The sequence below is a fragment of the Cavia porcellus genome, unplaced genomic scaffold, assembly GCF_034190915.1.
Source record: "Cavia porcellus strain 051 isolate PalLab524CR breed Dunkin Hartley unplaced genomic scaffold, mCavPor4.1 scaffold_3, whole genome shotgun sequence".
In the NCBI taxonomy this organism is placed as follows: Eukaryota; Metazoa; Chordata; class Mammalia; order Rodentia; family Caviidae; genus Cavia; species Cavia porcellus.
The window spans coordinates 36,434,974-36,458,307 of record NW_026947486.1 but is presented as its reverse complement, the minus strand read 5'-3'; the positions used below and the strand labels follow the sequence as shown (position 1 = coordinate 36,458,307).

The 23,334-nt window shown below is 38.2% G+C and overlaps 1 protein-coding gene across 3 annotated transcripts; it reads right to left on the bottom strand.

Moving 5' to 3' along the window:
- Nucleotides 1-294: 294 nt before the first annotated feature.
- On the bottom strand, nt 295-22,859 carry Igbp1 (immunoglobulin binding protein 1). 3 transcript variants are annotated; one of them, XR_010046583.1, is made up of 7 exons: nt 22,626-22,859; nt 21,971-22,264; nt 14,100-14,295; nt 12,045-12,124; nt 11,135-11,247; nt 10,945-11,048; nt 295-779 (listed from the first exon to the last, which is right to left on the bottom strand). XR_010046583.1 is itself a non-coding variant. In XM_003471014.5 (6 exons), exons 1-6 carry the CDS (start codon nt 22,814-22,816, stop codon nt 634-636), a joined length of 1,020 nt encoding a protein of 339 aa, XP_003471062.1. In that variant the 5' UTR covers nt 22,817-22,855; the 3' UTR covers nt 295-633. The 3 variants fall into 3 exon arrangements, 1 of the variants encoding a protein (XP_003471062.1); XR_010046584.1 differs by having other exon boundaries at nt 719-10,719; XM_003471014.5 differs by lacking the exon at nt 10,945-11,048 and having other exon boundaries at nt 22,626-22,855.
- Between the last annotated feature and the right edge of the window lie 475 nt (nt 22,860-23,334).

The following is a 23,334-nucleotide window of genomic DNA, read 5'->3' as shown; positions in this document are numbered from 1 at the left end:
TAAATCAGGTAGGATTGGAAAACAGCCTCTAATCCTCAATGGTCTGTTCACCTACGGCTCTAATTCTTGAAACAGTTCTGTGTGGCTGGGAAAGTCCTGGCTTTTGCACTTTCTTAAGAGAGGGGTGTTGCTTGCAGCTCACACCATGTGCCCAGGTAGAAGGTAAATGTCTGGGAGGCTCTGATGCTGGAAAATTCCCTGCCCTGGACAAAGGCAGGTGACTGGGATCTCAATCATAAGCCCATAGACTCATTGCACACCACATCCCTTACAAGAAAGCAGCAGGTAACCACATTTCTGCACAGATTCATGGGAGAGATTTTATTATTTCATTTTAAAGAGAATTCATACACCATTGATTATACAGAGCCATTTCTCAGTGTACTTTTCTGTCCACTTAAGAAATCAGAATACACCATGATGAGAATTAGTAATCTGAAAACAAGTTCACTGGTTATTACCTAGGGTACAAATACACACTTAATTGCTTGACACTTTATTGAACGCAAAGCAAAAGAGTCAGCATCTTTGCCTTCGTTGTACACAGGAGAAGCAGGAGCCGGGGAAGGCATGGTGGCAGTTTCTTTGGCAGGAAAGATCCATGCCCCAGAGTCCTATCATGTTGTGGGAAGACTACCCCATGTTCTGTCGGTTGCCATAGCCCCTTGGGTGGGTGTCCTTCCAGTCATCCCACTCCCGCGCTCTGTGGAGTGCCTTCTCATCATCCTCTTTTTCCTTTTCTTCATCTTCCTGTTGCTGAGCCACTCTTCTGAAATCAACTAAAGTCAGAAAATGAAAAAAAGGGCATGATATTGAGAGTATGCTAACAAAAATGTAGGGAGTTCACCTGCACTCTCAATATAATCTCAGATGATAAGGGAACAAGGGGCCCAGCAGAGGTGGGGAAGAGTATTTTTGTTGCTTTATGTATTACATACTAAATAGTAAGAAAAGATGCTCTGGTAGTTTTCACAAGAAGCTAAAAACACAGAAGTGTCCCCTCCAGAATGAATTCCATTTTGGTAAAGAATTTTTGCTAATGGCCCAAAACTCCTGTCCTCAAAATAAAAACATCACTATCAATAAAAGTAAAATCAACAACCAACTAAAAGAAAAATATTTATGGTTTTACGACTTATGAATCACCAGGAAAGAGGGACTACAGGTGATTTTTTCCTATTCCACTCATTTCCTTTATTACAGTTACGTGTATGTATGCATCAGCTGTGGACTGAACCAAAGGCCTTCACACTGATCTGTATCTCCAGCCCTTTTTACGTTTTGAGACAAGGTCAAGTTAAGTAGCTAAGTTACCCAGGCTAGGCTTGAACTTGTAATCCTCTTTCCTCAGCCTTCAAGACTTCTGGAATTACGGGTGTACACTATACCTGGCCTAGTAATACAATTTTTGTTAAGACTGAAAACCACAGGGCAGTTGGACCCACAAGAAGAGAATGCTTATGTGCTTTGTATGTGCTAAGATCCGTTCTGAGGTTCTAATGGAACTTACTAGAATGTGTACACTAAAAAGAAATGAACAAACTGCTATCTCTCTTTGCATGGTTTTTTTTGTTTGTTTGTTTGTTTGTTTTGTTTTGTTTTGTTTTTTTTTTGGTGAATCCAAAGCAGTATTTTTCTGGCTACCCTGAATTTGCCATGAGAAATATTCTACATAACAAAGAATGAAATGTGTGGGGATCTGATCTAACAACTTGTATTCTTTTCTTTTTTTTTTTTTTTTTTCATTTTCTTTTTTGTCTTTTTCGTTTTTATCGGTACCAGGGATCGAACTCACGACTGCCTGCTTGCAAGGCAGGCGCTTGTGCCGCTGAGCTAAATCCCCAGCCCCTCTGGTATTCTTTTCAACCTCTTTATTGTAAAATAAAAAAATACTGGAAACTACTCAAATATATTAAAGAAATAAACCAATGTTCCATTGAAGAAGCTGGTGGAACCTTTAGGATATGGGACCTGATGGTAAGTCTTCAAGTTTTGGGGATGTGTTTGAACCAGATAGTGGGGCCCCAGCCCCCTTTCCCTCTTTGCTTCCCAGCCATCATGACGAGGAGCTTTGCTTTGTTACATGCTCCCCATCTTGATGTCCTGCCTCACCACAGTACTAAAAGCAATGAAATCAGGCAACTATCTAAGGACAGATACGAGGGAACAAAGCATGCCTGAGAGAGAAGCCATGGAAGCTATAACTGGAGTACTTTTATAAAGAGGAGCTTCCCCTCATTTATCACTGTTTAGTCAGCCAGTGCAAAAGATGAATACAAGATTCTTTCCTATCATTTACCAGGTTCCCTATTATACCAATCTGTTTTTGTTTTAAAATATAATTATGGGCTTAGAAATTGGAAAGGTTAGGAGATATTGCCTCAAAGAGCAGAGCTGAAATGCTGTTCTGTATTGGCGATTCTGGTCAGAGCTCAGAAGACCAGAGAGGCTCATAGAAATCCTGCCAGTAAAAATCAGGTTTGGGACATTTCTGCTAAGGAGGACTATACTGGCTGTTGGATCCCAGATGATTTGTTATAGCTTGGCAGAAAGCTTATCTTCATTTTCCTTGTGTCAAGATTTTGCCTGAGTCTGAGACTGAGGGTGACAGATTAACTAGTGTGGCAGAAGAAATTTCAGAGCAGTTGAATGTTGAGGCTGTAGCATGGTTGCTGATTGGGGCTTTGAGCCACATCTATGTTGAAAATCAAAGAGCAAGGAGCCCAGCAGGATGACTTAAAATGTTGTGAGTTTGGACAGAAAGATCCAGCAAAGGTGTTGTTGTCTGCAAAGGTACAGCTGAGGAGATCTCTCAATTGCTGAGAAGGAACAGGAGAATATAAGATAGCCAGAGGACATCATAAGCAGCAGCAAGTTTCCACCCTGAAAGCCTCAAAAGTGCAAAGGTGTAAGGTTCTGCTTTCAGAAAGCCTCAGAGCACCGTGTGCCAGAATGGTGGCAGCATAGAAAATCTGTTCTTCAGAAATTGATTCAGGGCTGGGTGTGGTGGCTCATGCCTATAATCCCAGCACTCGGGAGGCTGGGGCAGGAGGATCATTCTGAGTTCAAGACCAGCCTGGGCTACAAAGTGAGCTCAGGGCCAGCCTGAACTGCATAGAGAAACCCTCTCAAAAAGACCAAAAAAAAAAAAAAAAAAAGAAAGAAAGAAAGAAAGAAATTGATTCAGAATGACCAGCAATCCAGGCACTTGATCTCTACAGCCAAGAGGAAAGAAACCTGCATACTGTTCTAGCTGGCAGCAGACCCTGGTGTCACCCATGTGGTGCTGGTTTTGGGTGCATACAGAAAGCAAGAGTTAAAAGTTAAAACGGCTTCCACTCCAATTTCAGGCAGTGTGCTCCTGAGAGAGTAGTGTGTGAAGCTCCAAGTGTGAAGCTGAAGGTTCAGTGGAAACCTCAGCCAGGAATGTGGATCATCTAAGGAAAGATAAAAGGAGGGAGCAAAGCACGCCTAAGAGAGAAGCTGTGGGAACTGTGACCACCAGAAGTGCCATAAGGGTGGAGTCACTCAAGCCCTTTGGAGCTCACAATTTGCCACAGATTGCTTCAAATGCTGCATGTGGAACTACAGGACTTGCTGTTTGCCCTGCTGGATTCTGGACTTGTTTTGGTACCAATCCTTTGTATTCCCATTTCTAACTTTTGGAATGAAAATGTTTATTTTGTGCCGCTGAATGGTGGACGTTGTCTAATTTTTCATTTGTACAGGGGCTTGCAACTAAGTGTTTGCCTTACATCTCAGAAGACTCTGGACTTGGACTTTGTGCCTGAACCTGTTAGGACTTTGGCAACTCTTAGTCAAATGCCTTTTGCATAAAGGGATGTGCGTAAGTCTGTGAGGGCCACAGGTGGGATGTTATGATTCTAATGTAATGTAACGCTGATAGACTTAGTACTGGTTCTTAAGGAGTTTTAAATCTGTGTTATAATATTCAAGTTGTGAAATGATAATAAGCATGTCATTGTATCTGGAAACTAGTTTAAAGAAATGTGTCTGACTGCCAAGTTGCCAAGGGGTGGTTTGTAATATCTGATATACTGTGTCAATTTGAGAAGTTTAGAAACTTAACTAAGTAACTCAGCAGTTCTATATCCTAATATTTACAGGGCATGCTCCTATCCCTGTAAAATGTTCATTGTGTCAGCCTGAGAAGTTCAGAAGTGTAAGTGACTCAGCAGGGGGCCAGGGTCCTCACTTTCTAAACATACTGAGCCTGTGCAAGAGGAAGGCAAGGAGATGATGAGCTATACCCACTCACGGGCAGGTGGCTGGCTTACAATATAAGGGAGGTAAAAAAGATTGCTTCCCCCACCCACTTTTGCTCTTTTTGTTTTTGGTATCTTCTGCTGTCTTGAACTGTCGCTACTATGCCATGTCGCCCTGCCCTGGAGCTAGCTTATTATGGACTAAAACTTCTACAGACTGTGAGCTAAATAAACCTTTCCTTTTTTGTGGCACAGGGTATTTTGTCTCAGCAATGAGAGAAAAATAAGACATTAAACATATTTAATAGGTTTCAATCAACTGCAATGCTTTTTAAAAATACTTTAAAAAATTTAACATTAGAGCCAGGGATTTAGCTCAGTGGCTCAAGCGCTTGCTGGGTAAACGTGAGGTCGTGAGTTCAATCCCCAGTAAACACACACACACACACACACACACACACACACACACACAAAACCAAAACACAAAAAACAACTTTAAAATTTTAAATTTACAGTAAAATTAAGATGTTAACTATGGAAAACAGTGAAAAGGTTCCTCAAAAATTAAAAACAGAATGACATTACCCAGCCATCCCAGACCTGGCATATATCCAAAGGAAGTGTAATCTGTCTGTTAAACAGAAATCTCCCATGTTTATTACAGAACTCAACAGTAGCCCAAAAATGCAATCAACCTAAGTGGCCACCTATTGTGGAATGAATAAAGAAAATGTACATATACACATTGGAATACTATTCAGCAATAAAAAGGTTGAGATCCCATCAAATGTGACACCATGGTAACTGAAATAAGCTAGGCACAGAGAGAACAGTACCACATGAACTCAGTCAAGTGGAATTAAATTTGATCTCATAGGACTTAAGAATAGAATGGTGGTTAGCAGAGATTGGGGAAAGTGGGAAATATAGGGAAAGGCTTAATGGGTATTATCAGGTAGGAAAAGTGGTTCTGGTGCTCTATTACACAGCAGGGTGACTGACAATGTTAATCTACTGTGTATTTGAAAAAACAGCTAGAAAAGGGTTGGTGTTTCAGCTCAGTGTATAGTACCTGCCAAATTAAAGGCCCTGGGTTCCATCCCCAGCACTCAAAAGACACAAAGCTAGCAAAATAGATTTTGAATGTTTTTACAATGACAAATTACGTATCTCTGTGGAAAAAGATTTATCCTGATTTGAACACTGATATACACAGTATTGAAAGATCACATGATACTTTATAAACATGTACAATTTGTATGTGAATAAAAATTTTAAAAGCAATCAAGATTTGGCCACTAAATGTACTCACTACTACTATCAATTGTTTTTGCTGTGTGTGCTACTCGGAATGAACCCAGGGCTCTGTGTTTGGTAAGCAGGTGCTTTACCACTGAGCTATATCCCTAGTCACTAAATTCATACACTTTTTTAAGCCCAACTGGCCAATGAAAACATCAAACTGGCTATTGAGTCCTTGTGATATAATCCTAGTAGTCTTTGAAAGTTTCTTCCCTATTGTTCATGCCTAATTTTTCCAAACTAATCTCAGACACATCCTGTCCTATACCTGAAATTAGCTATCTAAGATATCTTGATTTTTTTCTTAGAATGGGAATGGTATCTTCATATACAATCTAGGTTACTAGGTATATTCATCACTACTGGGCTAGCTCTTGTTTCTAAGCCTTTGTTTTTGTTGTTTTTTGAGACAGGGTCTCATTCTGTAATTTAGGCTGGCCTCCAACTCATAGTGTTCCTCTGCCTCAGCCTCCTGAGTGCTAGGATTACAAGTACCACGCCTAGCTTGTGAACCTCTTTGGTGGATAGATCAGTCGTATGTGCTTTTACTTTTAAGCATAATTTTCCAGGAATTCATATGCAGTACTATAAGGCTTTTTGTTCTCTAACCTTTTGGATATCTTAAATATTTACTATATATTTTTTCCACAGGCAAAAGAAAGGACCAGCCGGATTGAAAACAGTCCTCTTTGAAATTAAGTCAAGGAATAATTACAAAAACACTGAATAGTGAGAAGTGAGGAGATTCTAACGTCTTAAAGGTCATATATATATATATATATATATATATATATATATATATATATATATATAAAACCCTCATAAATCTCCTCAGAGGCAAGAGAAAGATCAAAGGTAACTCTAACAGAAGAACAGGATGTCTTCCTAATCTAAACTTGCTTGTTTGCAGCATGTGCCTTCCCCAGAGGATGTTTGCCTAATTTAAACTTGCTTGTTAGCCCAACCCCTACCTGAACCTCGTTCTTCCCAAGAAATGCAACCTCCATGTTCCTGTCCTGTAGTGTGCTGAGAACCCACCCTGCCTGCATTGTGAGACCAGCAGATGTTTGCAGTTTTACAGGATAAAACCCTGCCCTTTAGCTGTAAGGTGTGTAGTCTTCCATACTGACTACTGGAGGCTGTGTCGCCAGCCCTGTGCTTTAATAATTTTTTTTGTTTTGTTTTCAAATTATTTTCTCTGGCTCCTTCATACCTCGGGAAGTGGACCACCATACTTACAGGAAGCAAACAAGCTCCTACAATGTATGTTTACATGAGCTTTAGGGGAGAGGGAGAGAGGGAGAGAGAGAGAGAGAGAGAGAGAGAGAGAAATTTATATTTTTGTGGCATAAAGTATGAGTATAGAAAAACTTAAAGGTAATGTAAGTCTCTTTGTAAGTCAGTCATGTGCTGTTTTTACTGAGATGTCCATAGTATTTTTTCTTTGAAGTCTAATAATTTTTTAGAATGTGTGCATTGGTCATTTTGGGTCAAAATTCTCAGCTATATTGTATGCTTTTTCATCTTTTTTTTTTTACTTTCAGGAAAGTTTCCTTAATATTAGTTTTTAGCATTATTCTTTTTCCTTGCGTTGTTCTTCAGATACTCTCATTATTCATATGCCAGATCTTTTTTGCCATCTTTAATATGTCACTTTATCTCAAATCTCACTTCCTTAGCTTTTAAAAATATTCCATTTCTACCTCAGTAGAGCATTTTTTGTGTTTATTCATTCTTGTCTTCTACTTTAGCTTTCCTGTCTGAAATTATTCCTTTCCAGAAGTTGTTACCACATTTCTAAAGTTTCTCTAATTCTACTTTATGTGGTCCTTCCCTGTTTTGTTATTTTCAAAACACCTTCTGACTCATTTTAAAAAAATATGTTCAGATTAAGATTTGTTGTTTTTTGAGTACATCTTTCTGCAGTGTTTTCAAATGATCTTTTCCCCTTAAAATAATTTTGTGTGTGATTTAATCTTGATAATTCTGTTCATTTTTAAAAACAACTTTGAGATTTATTTCACATACCATAAAATTCATACACTAAAATAGGTTCAGTGGGTTGTGATATATTAAGAGTTGTGCAAACATAATTTAATCATTTAAAAATGTTTTATTAGTACATGTGTGTAGTACATGTTTACATTCCTTGTGTAGAGTTGGTACATGTACATAACACTCTGAATTACTTTTATATCCCCCTTTCTTCCCCTTCCTCTTCTTTTCATTTCCTGATCCTCTACTTCCCATTATCTTTTATTTTGCTCTTTATTTATAATTGAGTTTGTCATACAAGAAAATGTGAAATGTTCTCCTGATCCTTTACAAACATGTATTCAGAGAGGCTTTTCAAACTTCATAGTAGCCTCATTTCTGCTGTTTTTACATATGTTAAAGAAATAGGGTGACTTGCTTAAAATTCCTGCTTCTGGTTCTCCTACTTTTACATGGATCTTCTCTTTCCTTCTTCTGTATTATTTCTGACCTCCTTAATTTTAATTCTATTCTCAGAAATTTCTTTGCAGTGTGGTACCCTGTCTTGGAAGGAGAGCTGGTGGTTTAGTTTCCAGAGTGTATTAAAGATTAAACTGCTCCATCTCTTTCTGACTTTCTGACCCCTATACTCATTCATTTAGTTTTTACTGGAAGACAAAACTCCTCTAAGCTTCAAGTGTTTAAACCAGACTGCCACACATTTTAGTGAATATACTATTTTAGAATTTTGTTTGTCAAGTCTTTTAGATAGTTTCCTACAGATACCAACAACCTGTTCATATTGTGCCTAAGGGTGATTTGCCCTTACTTGCTTTTATTTATGGGTCATGGGGATACACTGAGAGCTATTTTCATAATTATATCTATGAGGTTTTTGTTTTTAGCATTTTTGAAGTATTTCATGTTTCTTCATGAATACAAGTTTAATTTAATGAATTTTCACATGTACTCAACATGTCCATTAATCACTACCCAGTTACAAAATACTACTTACTCCTCAGAAGCCCCCTCAGATCCAATTCCACTGAGTGACACATAGAAGTTTCACTCTGCTTTTGAATTCCATAAAAATGGAATCATGTAATTCACATGAAGTTTTTAAACTTTATATGAATGGAATGAAATCTGGCTTTTTAAATCATAATTAGACTTGCAAGATTTGGCTAGATTTGATGAAGAACTATAATTTAATTTTACTGCCACACAGAAGTCCACTGTGTGAATACACAAAAATTCACGTCTCTATTTTAATATTTATGGGCATTTGAGTAGTGTACACTGTGGGGTCCTGCAAATAATGATGCCATGAAAAATTATGGTCTCCTTTAGCTTACATATATACTGAGGAGTAAAACAATTAAGTCATGGAGGTGTATACATGTTCGATTTCCATGGATTATGGATTACCATCACCACCTCTAGACTTCTCTTTCTTGTTTCCTTTATTTACTTTGAGCTGACTGTGTTCTCTCTTCTCCCAGGTTATTATTGTAGAACCTTATGTAGTTGATTTTATGTTCTAGTTCCAGAATATTTAGGGTATAGTTTTTCTCCTGAGATTACTTATCTTTTCATTCACTACAAGCATTTTTCTACTCTGATCTTAAGGACAATAATAGCTATGTAAAGTCCTTGTATGCTATTTCTAACACCTGAATTATCTTGGGGCTGGTACCTATTGATTGCCTTTCCTCTTAAATAAGTCACATTTTCTGGCTTTTTTTTTCATGTCTAATAGCTTAAGATTGAATTCTAGACATTATGAATAATATACAGGTAGCCCCTGACTTATGATGGCTCAAATTATTTTTTGACTACACAGTGACACAAGTGATACATATTCAGTAAAAACTATTCTGAATTTTAAACTGATCCTTTTCCATGATAGCAATATGCAGTATGATTCTGTTGATGGCAGAAATAAACCATGGCAAATAGTCAGTCATGAGATCACAAGGCTAACTGATCTGTACTCCAGAGTGCTGTGTCTAAGCTATGATGATTGATAGGTTAGGTGTATTAAATGCATTTTCAATTTACAACATTTTCAGTTTATGATGGGTTCATCAGGATGTGAACCTATCCTAAGCTGAGGAGCACTGTACTGTTTCACTGCTCTAGAATACAGATTTTTTAATTCTAGAAGGCAATTAACTTGTCTAGAACCAAAATGCCAAGTTCTATCTTGCATGGGGAAACAGTTGAGTTCTCCATTGAGTTATTTTAGTGTTAGCTAAGGTGCATAGAGAGTCCATTCTGTAAACAGAGTTCAGGAGTCAGCCAGTGATTTTGATGTGGTCTATATACAGAAATAAGGCTCTTCCTTTGTAGTTCTCTCCTCTCCAGGATGGATATCATCCTTTATTTTTAGCTGCTATGGTTACCCTGAACTCAGTTCTTATTCCTCAAACAATAAGATCACAAGTTTCTATCTACATTTCAGCTAATCTGCATCACAGAAACTGCAGTCTGTCCACAGGTTAAAAGCAGTAATAATAAAAATAAATTTTAAAAATTAAAAAAAAATCAGGAAACTCTTTAAATGGTAATCTTTTCTATGCTAAAATGGAAGTAGTACTAAAACTAGGATTTTGAAGGTCTAAATTTAAATCCTAGCCCAATCATTTATTAACTATGGTGTGGTAAATCAGTTTTCAGAGATCATGCTCTCACTTTAAAGTCGGAATTAGAATGTCTGCTTTTACGAGGGTCAGAAGAAAAAAACAAGTTCAGAGAGGCTGATGTGTCAATTGTTACGTGGCAGGAAAAGGACTGGTCACTCCAGATCTGTGTATGATTTTTCTGCTTTACCAGAGTGCTTTCAACTTTCTGATGGCCACTCTCTTCTTACAACTCTTCCACTTTTGAGTTCCTACTATGATCCCAACACCAAGTTGGACACCAAGGATATAAGAAGTCAAAGTCCCTGTTCTCAAGCAATTTCAAGTCCCATTCTCTCCTAAGTGCTGACTTCCTTCCATTTTATCCTGCTTTTAGTCACCCTCAGAGTCTTTAGGTAATTGTGTTTTTTAAAAAAATGTATTTTGTTCAATTTGTAATTATTACCTGGAGGGGTTGGCCTGGTACAACTTGCTCCATCATACCAGAAATGGAACTATTGTCCATGGATTTTAGTTTTTTTATCTGGTTGTTATTCTTATGTCATGATATTTAGAAAGATTCCAAAACTATGCTGCTAAAAAACAAAAACAAAAACAAATACAAATTCTTTTTTTTTTTTTTTTTTTGTAATACTGGAGATCAAACGCAGGGGCACTCTATCAGTGGGTTATATGTGTAGTCTTTTTTAAATTTTATTTTGAGACAGGGCCTTGCCAAGTTGTTCAGGTTGGCCTAGAACTTGGAATCCTTCTGTCTTTGGCTCACAAGTAGCTGGTATTTCAGACATGTGCCAGCATACCTGGTGAATCTTTTCTTTTCTTTTCTTTTCTTTTTCTTTCTTTCTTCTTTTTTGGCCTAGAATCTTTCAATTACTCAGAATCTTTGCCCAGACTACTTCTGTTCCTAAAGGGTGACAATACTTGATCAGAGTTTAATTTGAGGGAGTAAGGAGACAATAGAGCAAGTATTTGCCTCCCCCCTCTTCATACCTGATGTTGCCTTGGCTATTCCCTGGTCTGGTAATGCTCCATATTTCCGATGCTGTTCATACCAGTCACTCACTGTCATAGTTGCCAGACTTGGATAACCAGCTCCAAATACTCTGTAAAAATCACATTGCCTTCAGAAAACTAAAGAAAAATAGTAGCATTAAAAAGTCTCATTTTAAATGACAAGGTCTATATCTGTTTCAGCCTTGTTTCCCTCCTATGAAGATGTATAAAAAGAGGCACCAAAAAGAGGCATTAAAGACTTTTCATGAAAAGAAAAATAGCCCAGATCATCTCACAATAAGTAATCCCAGAAACTAAAGCCCCACAGAGTAGTGATGCCATTGTGAAATGGAATTTGTAGTTAATTGCTCTGAAAAGTTCAGAGAATTTTTTGCCAACTTAAGGAATAGCATCAATAACTCAAAATTAAATAATAAATATGCAATAATGCCCTTTTGAGAACTGCAGCTAAGGTATCAAGAATGACAATAATAGAAAAATTTTCTAAGTACATCATTAGATTCTTTATCTTCTTGCTTTATTAGATTCCTTATGCAAATGTCTGAAAAAGATAACTTGGATAAAGTATCGGGATGTTAAACATCACTCTGTTTTTTTGTTTTGTTTTAAGACAAGGTTTTGTTACATGGTTCAAGCTAGCCTTGACTATGTAGCTCAGGCTGGCCTTGAACTTATGGCAATCTTGCTTCAGTCTCCCAAGTACTGGCATTACAGGCCTATGCCACCATACCCAATTAGTACAGTTAATATGATTTTCATGACAGAACAGCCTCCATAGGTGAAGTTATAACTTTCCCACAATGTGCATTCCATGTATTACTCATGCATTGTCAAAACCCACAAAAACAGGAAATGCAAACGCAAACCACTTTCTAGTACTACCTACTTGGCTTGGGCCTTGTCACGAGTGAGTATGAAGGATTTCACTGGAGGTCTGTCCTGAAGAGGTGAGTGAGAAGTTGATGCCTGATAAAAAAATTAATTTCAGAGGTACATTTGCCATTTGATCCATACTATGATGCATACTCTTGCTCTAAAGTATTCTGGTGTTAAACAGGTTAGTTAGCATGGGAGTGGGTTCCTGATGAAAAGACAGGTTGGGTTCCCCGCCCCTCTCATGTGTGCATACATGCCCATGTATGTTCTCCTGCCTTTTCTATACCATGAGAGGCTGCAAAAGGAGGTTTGTATCAGATGTGGGCCCCTTGACTTACCAGCCTCTAGAAATTATAAGTAATAAATAAATCTGTTCTTGATTTAAGGGGAAAAAAGTATTCTAGTGAGCAAAAGCTCAAGATTCACCTGCTTTCTACTTAGTAGTCTTTAAAATATAATTCTCCTGAGGGAGCTTGAATAGCTTGCTAAGAAGACAGAAAGGAAAACGTCTCCTAGGGATCTTTTTTACCACAAGGGAAAAACTGGTTGGCTTTAAAATACCCTCTCGAAAAAGGGAAATTCTAGAGTCCCCTTCTATGATCTATCTAAATGCCTTGAGCTAAATTTGATGCCCTTTTCCTCAGCCTGGCTTTCAAAGGAAAATCATTTTTTTTTTTTTTTTTGGTACCAGGGATCGAACTCATGACCTCACACTGGCCAGACAGGCGCTTATACAGCTGAGCTAAATCCTCAGCCCAAGAAAGCATCATTTTTTTTTAAAACCAGGGATCGAACTTATGACCTTGTGCTTGCCAGCAAGGCACTTACGCTGCTAAGCTAAATCCCTGGCCCCAGCCCGAAAAGCTGAATTATTAAGACCTTTCTACAACCCTTTCCAATAGAACTATAACTATTAATTGTCAAGAAGTCTTAGGTGTTTTAAAAATGGATGCTCCTAAACAAAAGAGGGAAGGATAGATTAGCAGTTTTTATATGAAGGTATACAAAAAAGATTTCATGGAACTTTGGCCTACTAGGGGCAGACTGAAACAAAGCATGGCTAAAGCAAAGGTACTCACTTGGTTCCAACTCCAACATTTCCAGAGCCAATTCCAATACCACATGAAAGAGCATTTAAAAAAACAAAACACCAAAGGGGACAGGGTAGGACTTAGAAGAGCCCAGCCTCAAAATATTTGAAAACTACTCATCTAGATAAGGGGCCTTACATGGCCTTAGAATACTAATTGTTCATTTTTTAATCCTTTAATTCAAAGAATTAGGTTGACATTATTTTGAGGCAAGCGCTTCAGAGGCTAGTTAGTACAAATTAAGTTTGGAAGCGGCTTCTCTGAGGATTTAAATAAATGCCTGTGACCCACTGACAAACTCAGCTCAATTCACACTGTATTCTATACCAAAGGCCAAGTGGAAGCAGAGCCTGTTTTTTTGAAGCAGGAGCACCAAGAAAGGGTTATTTTCAAAGACAGCCAATATGTGTTATATCATTTTCTTTACCAGTATTCTGGGCCTTCTGTCAATGAAGATATAACTCCTCTATTACTAGCCTTCTACTTGGGAGATTTAAAGGTATGAGCAAATTATTATATAAGGTTGAATTCTAATTTCTTCCACAACTTAAACACATTCCCTGGTCTTTTGCTTTATCCTTTTTCTTTCTGTTTTCTCCAGTTTTTTTTACACATCCCCATCATTTTCTACTACAGTTAAGCACATTTTCAAGGCCTTTCTCCCTCCTTACGCCTTCCTCTAACAGCTACAACCTCCCACAGCCAAAACCACTTATTATTTCAGGAAGGTTTGTTCCCCATGCTACATCACAAAATTAAAAATAACTACAAGTGTGTATAGATTAGAAAGCACTGGAAATACTACTATAACCTAAAGAAAACGAAACTTCAGTAAACCACCAGCCTTTTTTACTCATGCTAATATGAACAATGATTTTATGAAAACTTATGAAGATTTAAATTTGATTACTTTCCCAAAGAATATTCAAATCTCTGACAGCAGCTTTTCTTATGTGAGCAGTGACTAAGCTTACCTCTCTTGAAGAGTCTTTTTCTCTCAGGATCTTTATTTCCTGGTCAATGCTCTCAACCTCTTCTAAGCTGATTCCAATCCACCTCCGAAGGTGAAGGAGGTAATATTCACGAACTTGCTCATCATCTGCTTGACCACTTTCCACAGCAGATTTTAGTGTAGACAACCTATGTTCCACCTCTTTCTTCTGCTTGTACCTGTTTCACAGAAAAGCATTACTCATGAACTTAAAAATAAAAGAGAAATTATTTCAAAAGAAAGCCACAGTAATATTTTACCTTTCCAAATGTCCAGCATGTAGATTTCCACATCGGCAGGAATACTTATTTTATAACCCAGAGTTTGTTACAAGAGTTAACCAGACCACAAAGTCAAGGAAGGGCCAGGAGCAACTGAGATATAACATTCTGAAGCCAGAAAAATATAGATGTGACCTGATCTCAACAAGTCCTGCAATCAAAGGATGAGAATATCTTAGCCATTTGATTCTATCATCCTTTATTTGGCTGAGTGTTTAGTATCACTCAGTGCATCCCCATTAAGTGTTTTATTCAAGTTTTACCTTCAAAACATTATAGAATCTTAGGCCTCATTTTATCTGCCATTGATAAAGGAATTCTTTGTGAAACAGCTTGAAAAATGGTCATTTCTTTTCTTGTTCAGAGCAAAACATTCCCAGTTCTTCTGACTCATCCTTATCTAAAATTCAAGGACTCATAACCACCTTGGCTGCCTCTTTCAGGATACACTCTATCATAATCATCATCCACCTTTCAATACTTCCAGAGTACCTATTGTGTGACAAGTACTGTTAGTGCTGGAAACAACAGTTTATAAAAGAACATCCTTGCTTTCACTTTCATTCTAGTAGGAAAAAATAGAAGAGTCATGTGGTGATAAGTACTATAAAGCAGTTAAAAGCATGGTGAAGTGGATAGTGATAGTGCGAAAATAGGAATGTTATTATATATAAGGTGGTCAGGAAAGACCACTCTCAAGAAATGATACTTGAGTAAAGGCTTCAAGGAAACCAGGAAGCAAGCTATACCAATATGTGCAAGATTGTTCTAAAACACAAAGGTCCTGGGGAGGGAAGAGTACCAGGCCTGGCATATTTGGGAAATAAGGCTGGTGTAGGTGGAATGGAATGAGGACTAATAGGAAATCAGGTCAGAAAGGCAGCCAAGAAAATAACATGTAGAACTTCATAAGCTATGATATCCAAACACCAAATACCACGAGGTATTCTGAATGGTACCTGAAAGTCACTAGAGGTTTCTCAATAGAATACGTGACCTGCACAGAACGGATTAAGGTTTTTTTTAAAAATGCCACTCTGTTGGGTGGAGTGAGGGCTGGGAGACAAGGGTACAAGAAAGGAAAGCAACTAAGAGGATAATGCCACAAACAACGTGAGACAGTGACTTGAAATAGGCAGGCAGTGTTGGAAGCAGTGAAATGTAGGTTTATTTAAAATATAAAACAGGTCAAGTTTACCTACTATATGTGAGGGCTTGAGACAGAGATGAGTCAAAGAACACCAAGATTTCCAAGAAAAATATCTTGATCTGTTTGCTCAGAACCCCACTCCAGACCTCCAGAACCATAAATTCCTCTGCAGATGTTGACCCAAATCAGAAGGCATTAGTATTTTCTGTTACAAACAACTTTTATATCATCATCATGGGAGCCTTCTGAGTGAAACACTACAAAGGTCAACTTCTAGCTCATGAATGCTATTAGGATATTACTTCTGGATGCTTAAATCAAAATCAGTTCTACTGCTACCCCCCTACTCTTTCCTGGAGGGACCTACATCACAGGACAAACAACAGGAATGTGTACAACCCAAGGTAGATTCTGGATCATTTAATGGTCCTCTGAATAAGGTTCATTTGCTTTTTCCATCCTCCTTGTGTATAGCTCATACTCTGATCCTTTCCTTTTCTCTTCCTTGCTTCTATGACTTCCATCTCCTCAGTACCTAATTTTTAAGTATATTTTTAAAATCTTTTTATCTTGGCAAAAAAAAAGCCTTTCTTAAAATGAGTGCTCATTTTGAAAACTAGTAAGATAAACTTTGCCTTAGTGAAATCAGAGGACAGTTAGCAACACTACCCAAGGTGGAAACTTAGGCTTCACTGTTCTAGACTTGGCTCTGTCCTAGATCACCCATGGTAGGACATGATACAGAAATTTACAATCTCTCCTATCCCTATGAAACTTCTGACACTGGGCAACTTTCATTATTCCCTTGTTCTGTTTCCAAGCTAATGAAGAGAGGTAAGAAATTATAAATTTATGTCAAATAGGTAAACTACAAACCCTTATGATCAAGTTTTACCTTTCTGTTCATCTTTTATGGAGACTCCATACTGCCCAAGCAGCTAAAATTGCAAAGGTGTGCCACAGAGATCTGCTCACCCTTTCTTCCTTACTCTTTTGTCTTTAAAGGAGCTATCTTTGTTACTCCACTTTTCTTATCCATCTAGTCTCCTACTCATATCCTTCCAGGCTGCATTCTCACCTCCTAGTCATTAGCAGCTACAATGTTTCCCTCAACTGGTGCCTTTTCATCTTAGAAACACTTTTACTCAACACTTTTTTTTTTCAAATGAGGACTCTTCTTGGGAGGCTGGGGCAGGAGGATCGTTCTGAGTTCAAGACCAGCCTGGGCTACAAATGAGCTCAAGGCCAGCCTGAACTGCACAGTGAGACCCTGTCTCAAAAAAACAACAAAACAAAAAACAAATGAGGACTCTTCTTTTTCTATGCTTTAGAAAGTATGAGAACTGAAGACCTGAGTTTAAACCATACTAGCTAAAAGTTCACTCAAGTCAATTCTCAAAGTCCATTTCTGTATCTTGAAAATGAAGGTCTACTTCATGGGGTAAGAGAATCAAATGGAAAAATGCATATGAAATGCTTTGTAAGCAGCAATACAGAAATTGGCATAAGGAAATTGAGGCTAGGAGGTGTAAAGAAATACGATGCCCCATTTAAACTGTGTCAGATATTGGTCATCTCATGACTGTGATTCCAAAGAATCTTCTCCTGTTATACCATATTGCTTCCATCTTTCAGATTACTACTTTATCTGTCCCTCCCGAAACACCTACAAGTTCTTACCATGATTCAATTACTGGTTTAGGCACCAAGGGATACAATTAGTATACTAAGATACAATTAGTCAAGGTCTCTGACCTTGAAGATTTGCAAATCTAGAGACTAACTGGTACACTATGATTAACATGAATTAAATGCTACAGTATGGAAAGATACATAGGAAGAGGTTTCAGTGGATTCAATATCTGCGTCTTGCCCCATGCTTCGGTAAAGCGTTCTATTTGTACTTTGGTGAGTCTCTTACCTGAGTTCTTTCCTTTTTCTTTCTCCTTTAGCTTGGCCCAAGGTTTAGTCCTTATCTTTTTTATCTTTTACAAAGTTTACCTTGGCAAAGTCATCCATATTCACCAAAGAGGCTCCTAATTTTTTTTACATCAATCAAAAAGCAGTCTATTAAGTTTTAATTGTAGATTTCTACCTGATCATGGAAATGGCAGCTCCCAATGTTTTCTAAATACTTCTTGCAAATCTAGTCTCCAACAGCTACAAGTTCATTTGCGTCACTTGATCCTAGTTAGGAGTACTGCTAACTTATCTTTTTGCCTCCTTTTTCTTTCAATATTCTATATACACATAATCTCCCAATGCAGACCTCTGCCTATATTACTCTTAGCTTTTGCCAAACTAGACTATTATCCATTCCCTAAATGTATTTTAATCTACCTGCCTTTGGGCTTTTGTTCACACTGTTTCTCCTGTTAAACAGTAAATAATGTTTGAGGACCTCCTACAGGCCAGACTCTGTGCCAGCCATACCACACTGAAGAGGGAAATTGCTTCTGCCTTCATGGAGTACGTATTTTAGTAGGGAGAAAAAACCCCAGAAAGACACACACATGAAACAACTTCACATGAAATAACTGCCATTAAAGAAACAAACATGGAACAAAATAATGAAATATGTTAATTCCTTAAGGAGACTAGTCTGGAAAGGCCTCTCCGAAGAGTGATATTTAAACTGTAACCAAAAATATGAATTTGCTATATGAACAGCATGCCATGCAAAAAGAACATGTAGAGAGTCTTTAGAAGGAAAGAGATGCATCAGTCTAAAGAACTGAAAGGCAAGCACTAATGAATTAGGGGAGAATGACACTCAGTGAGACTAAAGAGACAGGCACCAGATCATGGAGGGCACTGTAGTCAGTGGTTTGGCTGAGAGACATTCTGATAATACGCTAGTGGAGATGCAGAGTGACAGGACAGAAGATACCCTGTATAGATAGAACTAATAGACTGGATGAAGAAATCTGGAGAAAGGGAGTTGAAGCTAACACTTAGGTTTACTGCTTACAAATCTGGGCAAATTGTGGTGAACTTATTGAGACAGTAAAGACCTGGACCGGGGGGCACACTTGGGTTCACAAAGTCAAGGGTTTCAGCTGGAGGTTTAGCTCAACTGTAGAGCACTCACCTGTTGTGTGTGAGGCATCAAGAACACAAAAAAAGTGAAGGGTTTAACTGTATGGCATGTTAAGTCTGAGATGTCTGAAACACTCAAGGGTATTAAAGTATGGATCTGGGGACTGGGCTAGTGATATGAACATGGGAACCAATAGCATAAATGTGTTGCTATCTGTAAGCTTTAAAAAATGTTCATTCAATGATCAAGCTTGCAGGCCAAAGAAACATAAGATACCTTCTGTTTGCCTAAACAGATTTTCTAACTTTCTAAATAACCATCCAGGACTAATGCAGAGCCACATGCCATGAAACTTTGTTATTGTAGAAGCAACATTGTTACCAAGTATCTTTTATCTAGTCACTGATCTTTCTAGAAATCTATCCCCAGGGAACAATGACAGAAGTACACAAGATCCTGGGTTCAATCTTCATACCAAAAAAAAAAGTTTGTTGATAGTATTAGGATAGCAAAAAGATATTCTAAATATCTGACAACAGATTAGCTTAAATAGTTATGGTACAACTAACTACAGAATGGAATATTACATAACCATTAAATATGATGGCTTCAAAATACATTGGGAACTATATTAGGTTAAAAAACAAGATAAAAAGCTCTATTTACAGTATTATTCCAATTTATTAGCTAAAATAACTATATATTTGAAAGAAAATAGACCAAAAAGGTAACAATAACATCTATGAGTGCTAATGCTTATTCTTGATTTTTAAAATATTCTTGTTTTGCATACTTTTACATTCAGGACATCTTTAAGACTCAACTTATATGTAGTGACATTCTAACATCATCTCTTCATTCCAATAAAATATAATAACTCCCTTATCTTTCTATGCAACACTGTATCTCTGTGGTATTTATAATCATGTTTGGTACCAGGGCTTGAACTCATGACCTTGTGCTTGCCTGGCAGGTCCTTACACCACTGAGCTAAATGCCCAGCCCTCTAGTCATGTTTGAATAATTATATGGATACAAAATTCATTGTTTATGTTAATGGGCTGCTCTCAATTTCTTATAGAGGATGAGATAATGAATTCTACTTTATACAGTCTATCCTATATTCCCAAAAAGTCATTCACTGTCAATCACTATTTTGTAACCATATTTTATTATTCTTCACAGCCCTTACCTCCTGAACTTACCTTACCATTTAGTAGCTTATTCTGTCTCCACTAGAATATAAGCTCCTTGATGGCAGTGATTTTGTCTGATTCTCTAATATCTAAAACAGTTCCCAGCACGAGAAGATCTCAATAAATAAATACTTGAATAAATCAACCAATTTTTAGTAGTCTAGATCAGACTTCACCTCTGAGCTTCATGTTTATCAGATACCTCTACTTGGATGTCTTCCAGATATCAGTTCAACATGTGCTAACATTGAATGTATATTCTCCCCATCCCCTGATCTGGTCTTCCTCAATTCTGTCTCAATAAATTCCACAGCTATCCACCTTAATCAGAAACATGGACATCTTCCTTGCTGTTTCCTTCTATTTTACCTCCCACAGTCAATTAGTTCATCAAGTTTTCTGCAGTCATTCCTTCTAAATATATTTCCTGTATCGCTCTGTCATTGCCCTGGTGAACTGTCATCATATGTGATCTAACTAGGTCTAGTATGATAGTTAAAATGCAAATATAACCATGTTACTTTTATAAAAGAAATAAAATTTTTCAGTGGATCCCAGTTACCAACCTAAGTAAGCCCAACCAACCTGAAAGACCAACTTAAAAAGCGTGACAAATCTAAAATGAACTATAATAATAATTTGTAAGTTAATATAATAATATAATTTATAAGTTAATTATAAAATACTAGGTATTAGATACTATGCAGCTTTAAGTGTTTATCTCATTTATGCTTCTTAACCCTACAAAATATGTATCATTATTACTTAGATTTCACATAGGAGGAAACCTGAGGCTCAGATAGGCTAAATAACTTATCCAAAATCCAAAGGCTTATAAATAAGCTGGGACTCAAACCCAGGTTTCTGATTCTGCAACTCTTAGCCACAAATATACAATCATAAGTGACTTCGAATGGTTATTCTATCGGATACTGTATGAAATGCTTTATATATATTTCTCTTTTAGTCCTCATAAGACTCTCTGTGAGGAAGGAACTATTATGATTTCAATTTTACAGCTGGGGAAAGCAAGTAAATTGCTCTAAATCAAGAGTAATTAAATGACGAAATTGGAATTCAAACACCTTCCCAAACTCTTAGCAACAAGTCTTTCTCGCATTCCAATCACATGTGTCTTGACCCTATATTCTTCAACATCATTCCTTCCTGCTCTCTTTCATATCCTTTGTGCTTCAGCATCACTTAACTGTTTACCCCATGGTTACTTGGGCAACACATTTGTTTACATGTTGATTATTCTATGGGTTGCTTGGGCAGGTGTGATGACAGCCAGTAGATTTGTGTACTCAATAAATATCCTTTTTATATTTCCTGTTACCTTATAAAAAATCACGAAAAATTGTGATCACAAAATTTGCAATTTGTGATCATCCTGTATTTAAATAATTGGACTGGTAAGTGGTTAACGTCCCCGTGATTTTACTAATGCCATTACTTCTGCTGGCCGAATGCATTCCTCTCCTGTTCCTCTGGACAATATTATTTATCCATAACTCATGACAGGAATTACCTTTTCCAGGGAGCCTTTTCTCCCCTGCACCTTTGGATATGTGCCCTCCTAGTACCTTGTCCATCTATCACATAAATTTATTCTGATATTGTTTCTATATGCATTTTCTTCACCAGACTATGAATTCCTCCCAGTTTAAGCTATTATATTTCTGATTCAGTTTTCTTTTTTTTTTTTTGTCTTTTTCATTTTTTATCGGTACCAGGGATCGAACTCACGACTGCCTGCTTGCAAGGCAGGCGCTTATGCCGCTGAGCTCAATCCCCAGCCCCTCAGTTTTCTTGTTAGAAGAGAGCTACTCAATAAATAAAACATTAATAGACAACACCTCTGAGATGTATGCCCTTCAAAGATATTTACCGTGTATGTATATTATCAGGCTGTAATGTGGTAGAGGTTGCAAAACATTTTGCTAAAGTACATTGTTGCCATTCAAAACCATAAGCTAGTAGAGGTCTAGTGGTTAGACAAAAATCACTTCAACAAAGGCAGAGGCTTTTTGAAAAACTCAGCAAAATTTGCTCTCCTCAGAGCTTATACTCAATAAGAACCAAGGCATACACCATTTTGTCTCCCATACACACAAAAACACACGCATTGCCCCAGCCTAGGTGCATTGCCCCTGGGTAACCCTTGAATCATAGCTATTGACCCACCTCTCTATTTTAGCCTTTCTTTGAGAAGCCATAGTAACGAGGTTAGCATAGGCCACGGAGGAACTAGCAGTGTTCTTTTCAGCTGTGTTGTTATTGGTTTTGGGCAGCTGAAACTCTGCCACATGATAATAATGGCACTGAGTTAAGTAGTTTATAAAATGTTCTCGAGCCCGCTGTAAATGATCTAGACGCTTGCTGGGGTTGACTTGTTTCATGGTGAGGGCTCCTTGAAACGCTGGCACCATCAGGTACTTCAGATCGATGGAAGCAATTTCTTCTAAATCTTCATTTCGGCTGGAAAGAGCAAAAAAGGAGGCTGTAAAGCCTGGTTTAGCATTCGAACTGTGACTTTTGCTTGCTCGGAAAGAGGAGGACTGGGAGAGAGTGAAACAAAGTCAACAGCAGCCAGTTTCAATTTAAGTGGCTGTGTTCACACCCAATGCCTATGCAGTCAGAGGACACTAGGGAGCAGAATCGAGGGTTAACAACCATCTCAGATGAGAGATGGACAATGTAAACAATGTACACAAGATCGCAGCTAGAAGTAGATACATAAAGGTCTTAAAGGTGCTTTACACCCAGCCACAGTGGCTCCATCCTTGATAATTATCAGTATTATCTTCGCTCTCTGCCGTTATTACCCTTTCCCCCATACCTGAACAAATCGAGCTGCGATAACATTTCGGCAGCCTTCTCAAGTAGGTCCAGTCCCTTGAACACTTTATCCTGGATTGTCCCGGAGCCAGTGGGTTCATTCGTTACTTCTACTTCCTCCAGAAGCTGTTTGCTGGTTTCAAACAGCTCAGGAAGTCGAGGTAACTCTAATCCGTCTTCAGAAGCTGCCATCTTGGAGAGGGAGGAACCAGAGAGGCTGACTTCCGGGGTCAAAGGCAACCTCGCTAAAGTGAATCGCGCGAGCAACAAAGACACCGGAAGTGGCGCTGCATTGGCCAGACCCTTAATTGTTACCAAAGCGTTGGTTGACTCCTGGGAGCAGCAATTCGCCGGCCCTAGCAACCGTTTCCACAGACTCATTTTACCAGGAAACCTGTTACAAGCCATAGGCGTCTGTTAAAAACAAATACACAAGCAAAACCCTAGGCACAATTTCATGATCTCGTGACTGACGCTGGGCTGGGAAGTTTCGTGGGGTCTCAGACTCCGGGGTGGCAAGCCTTAATTCCGAGCACGAGAAAACGTGTGAGGGCGAGTGCGGGGACGGGGTGGCTTTACGAACAAGTCAGGAGTGTGCCTTACCTCGCGAATGGCTCCTCAAATTGAGGAGTTTCGACAGGCAGGCAGTCCAGCTGCCACGCCGCTCTGACAGTTCGCAGGTCTGGTCACCCGAATGCGAAGTACACTTG

What these genes read in the sequence shown, in the direction of transcription:
- Igbp1 (XM_003471014.5), bottom strand. Translation starts at nt 22,816, where the DNA reads ATGGCAGCTTCTGAAGACGGATTAGAGTTACCTCGACTTCCTGAGCTG. An exon ending in CGTGACAAGGCCCAAGCCAA is followed by an intron (nt 11,248 to 12,044) that starts GTAGGTAGTACT and finishes TGATTTTTACAG; the next exon opens with AGTATTTGGAGCTGGTTATC. An exon ending in AATAGCCAAGGCAACATCAG is followed by an intron (nt 780 to 11,134) that starts GTATGAAGAGGG and finishes TTCTGACTTTAG; the next exon opens with TTGATTTCAGAAGAGTGGCT.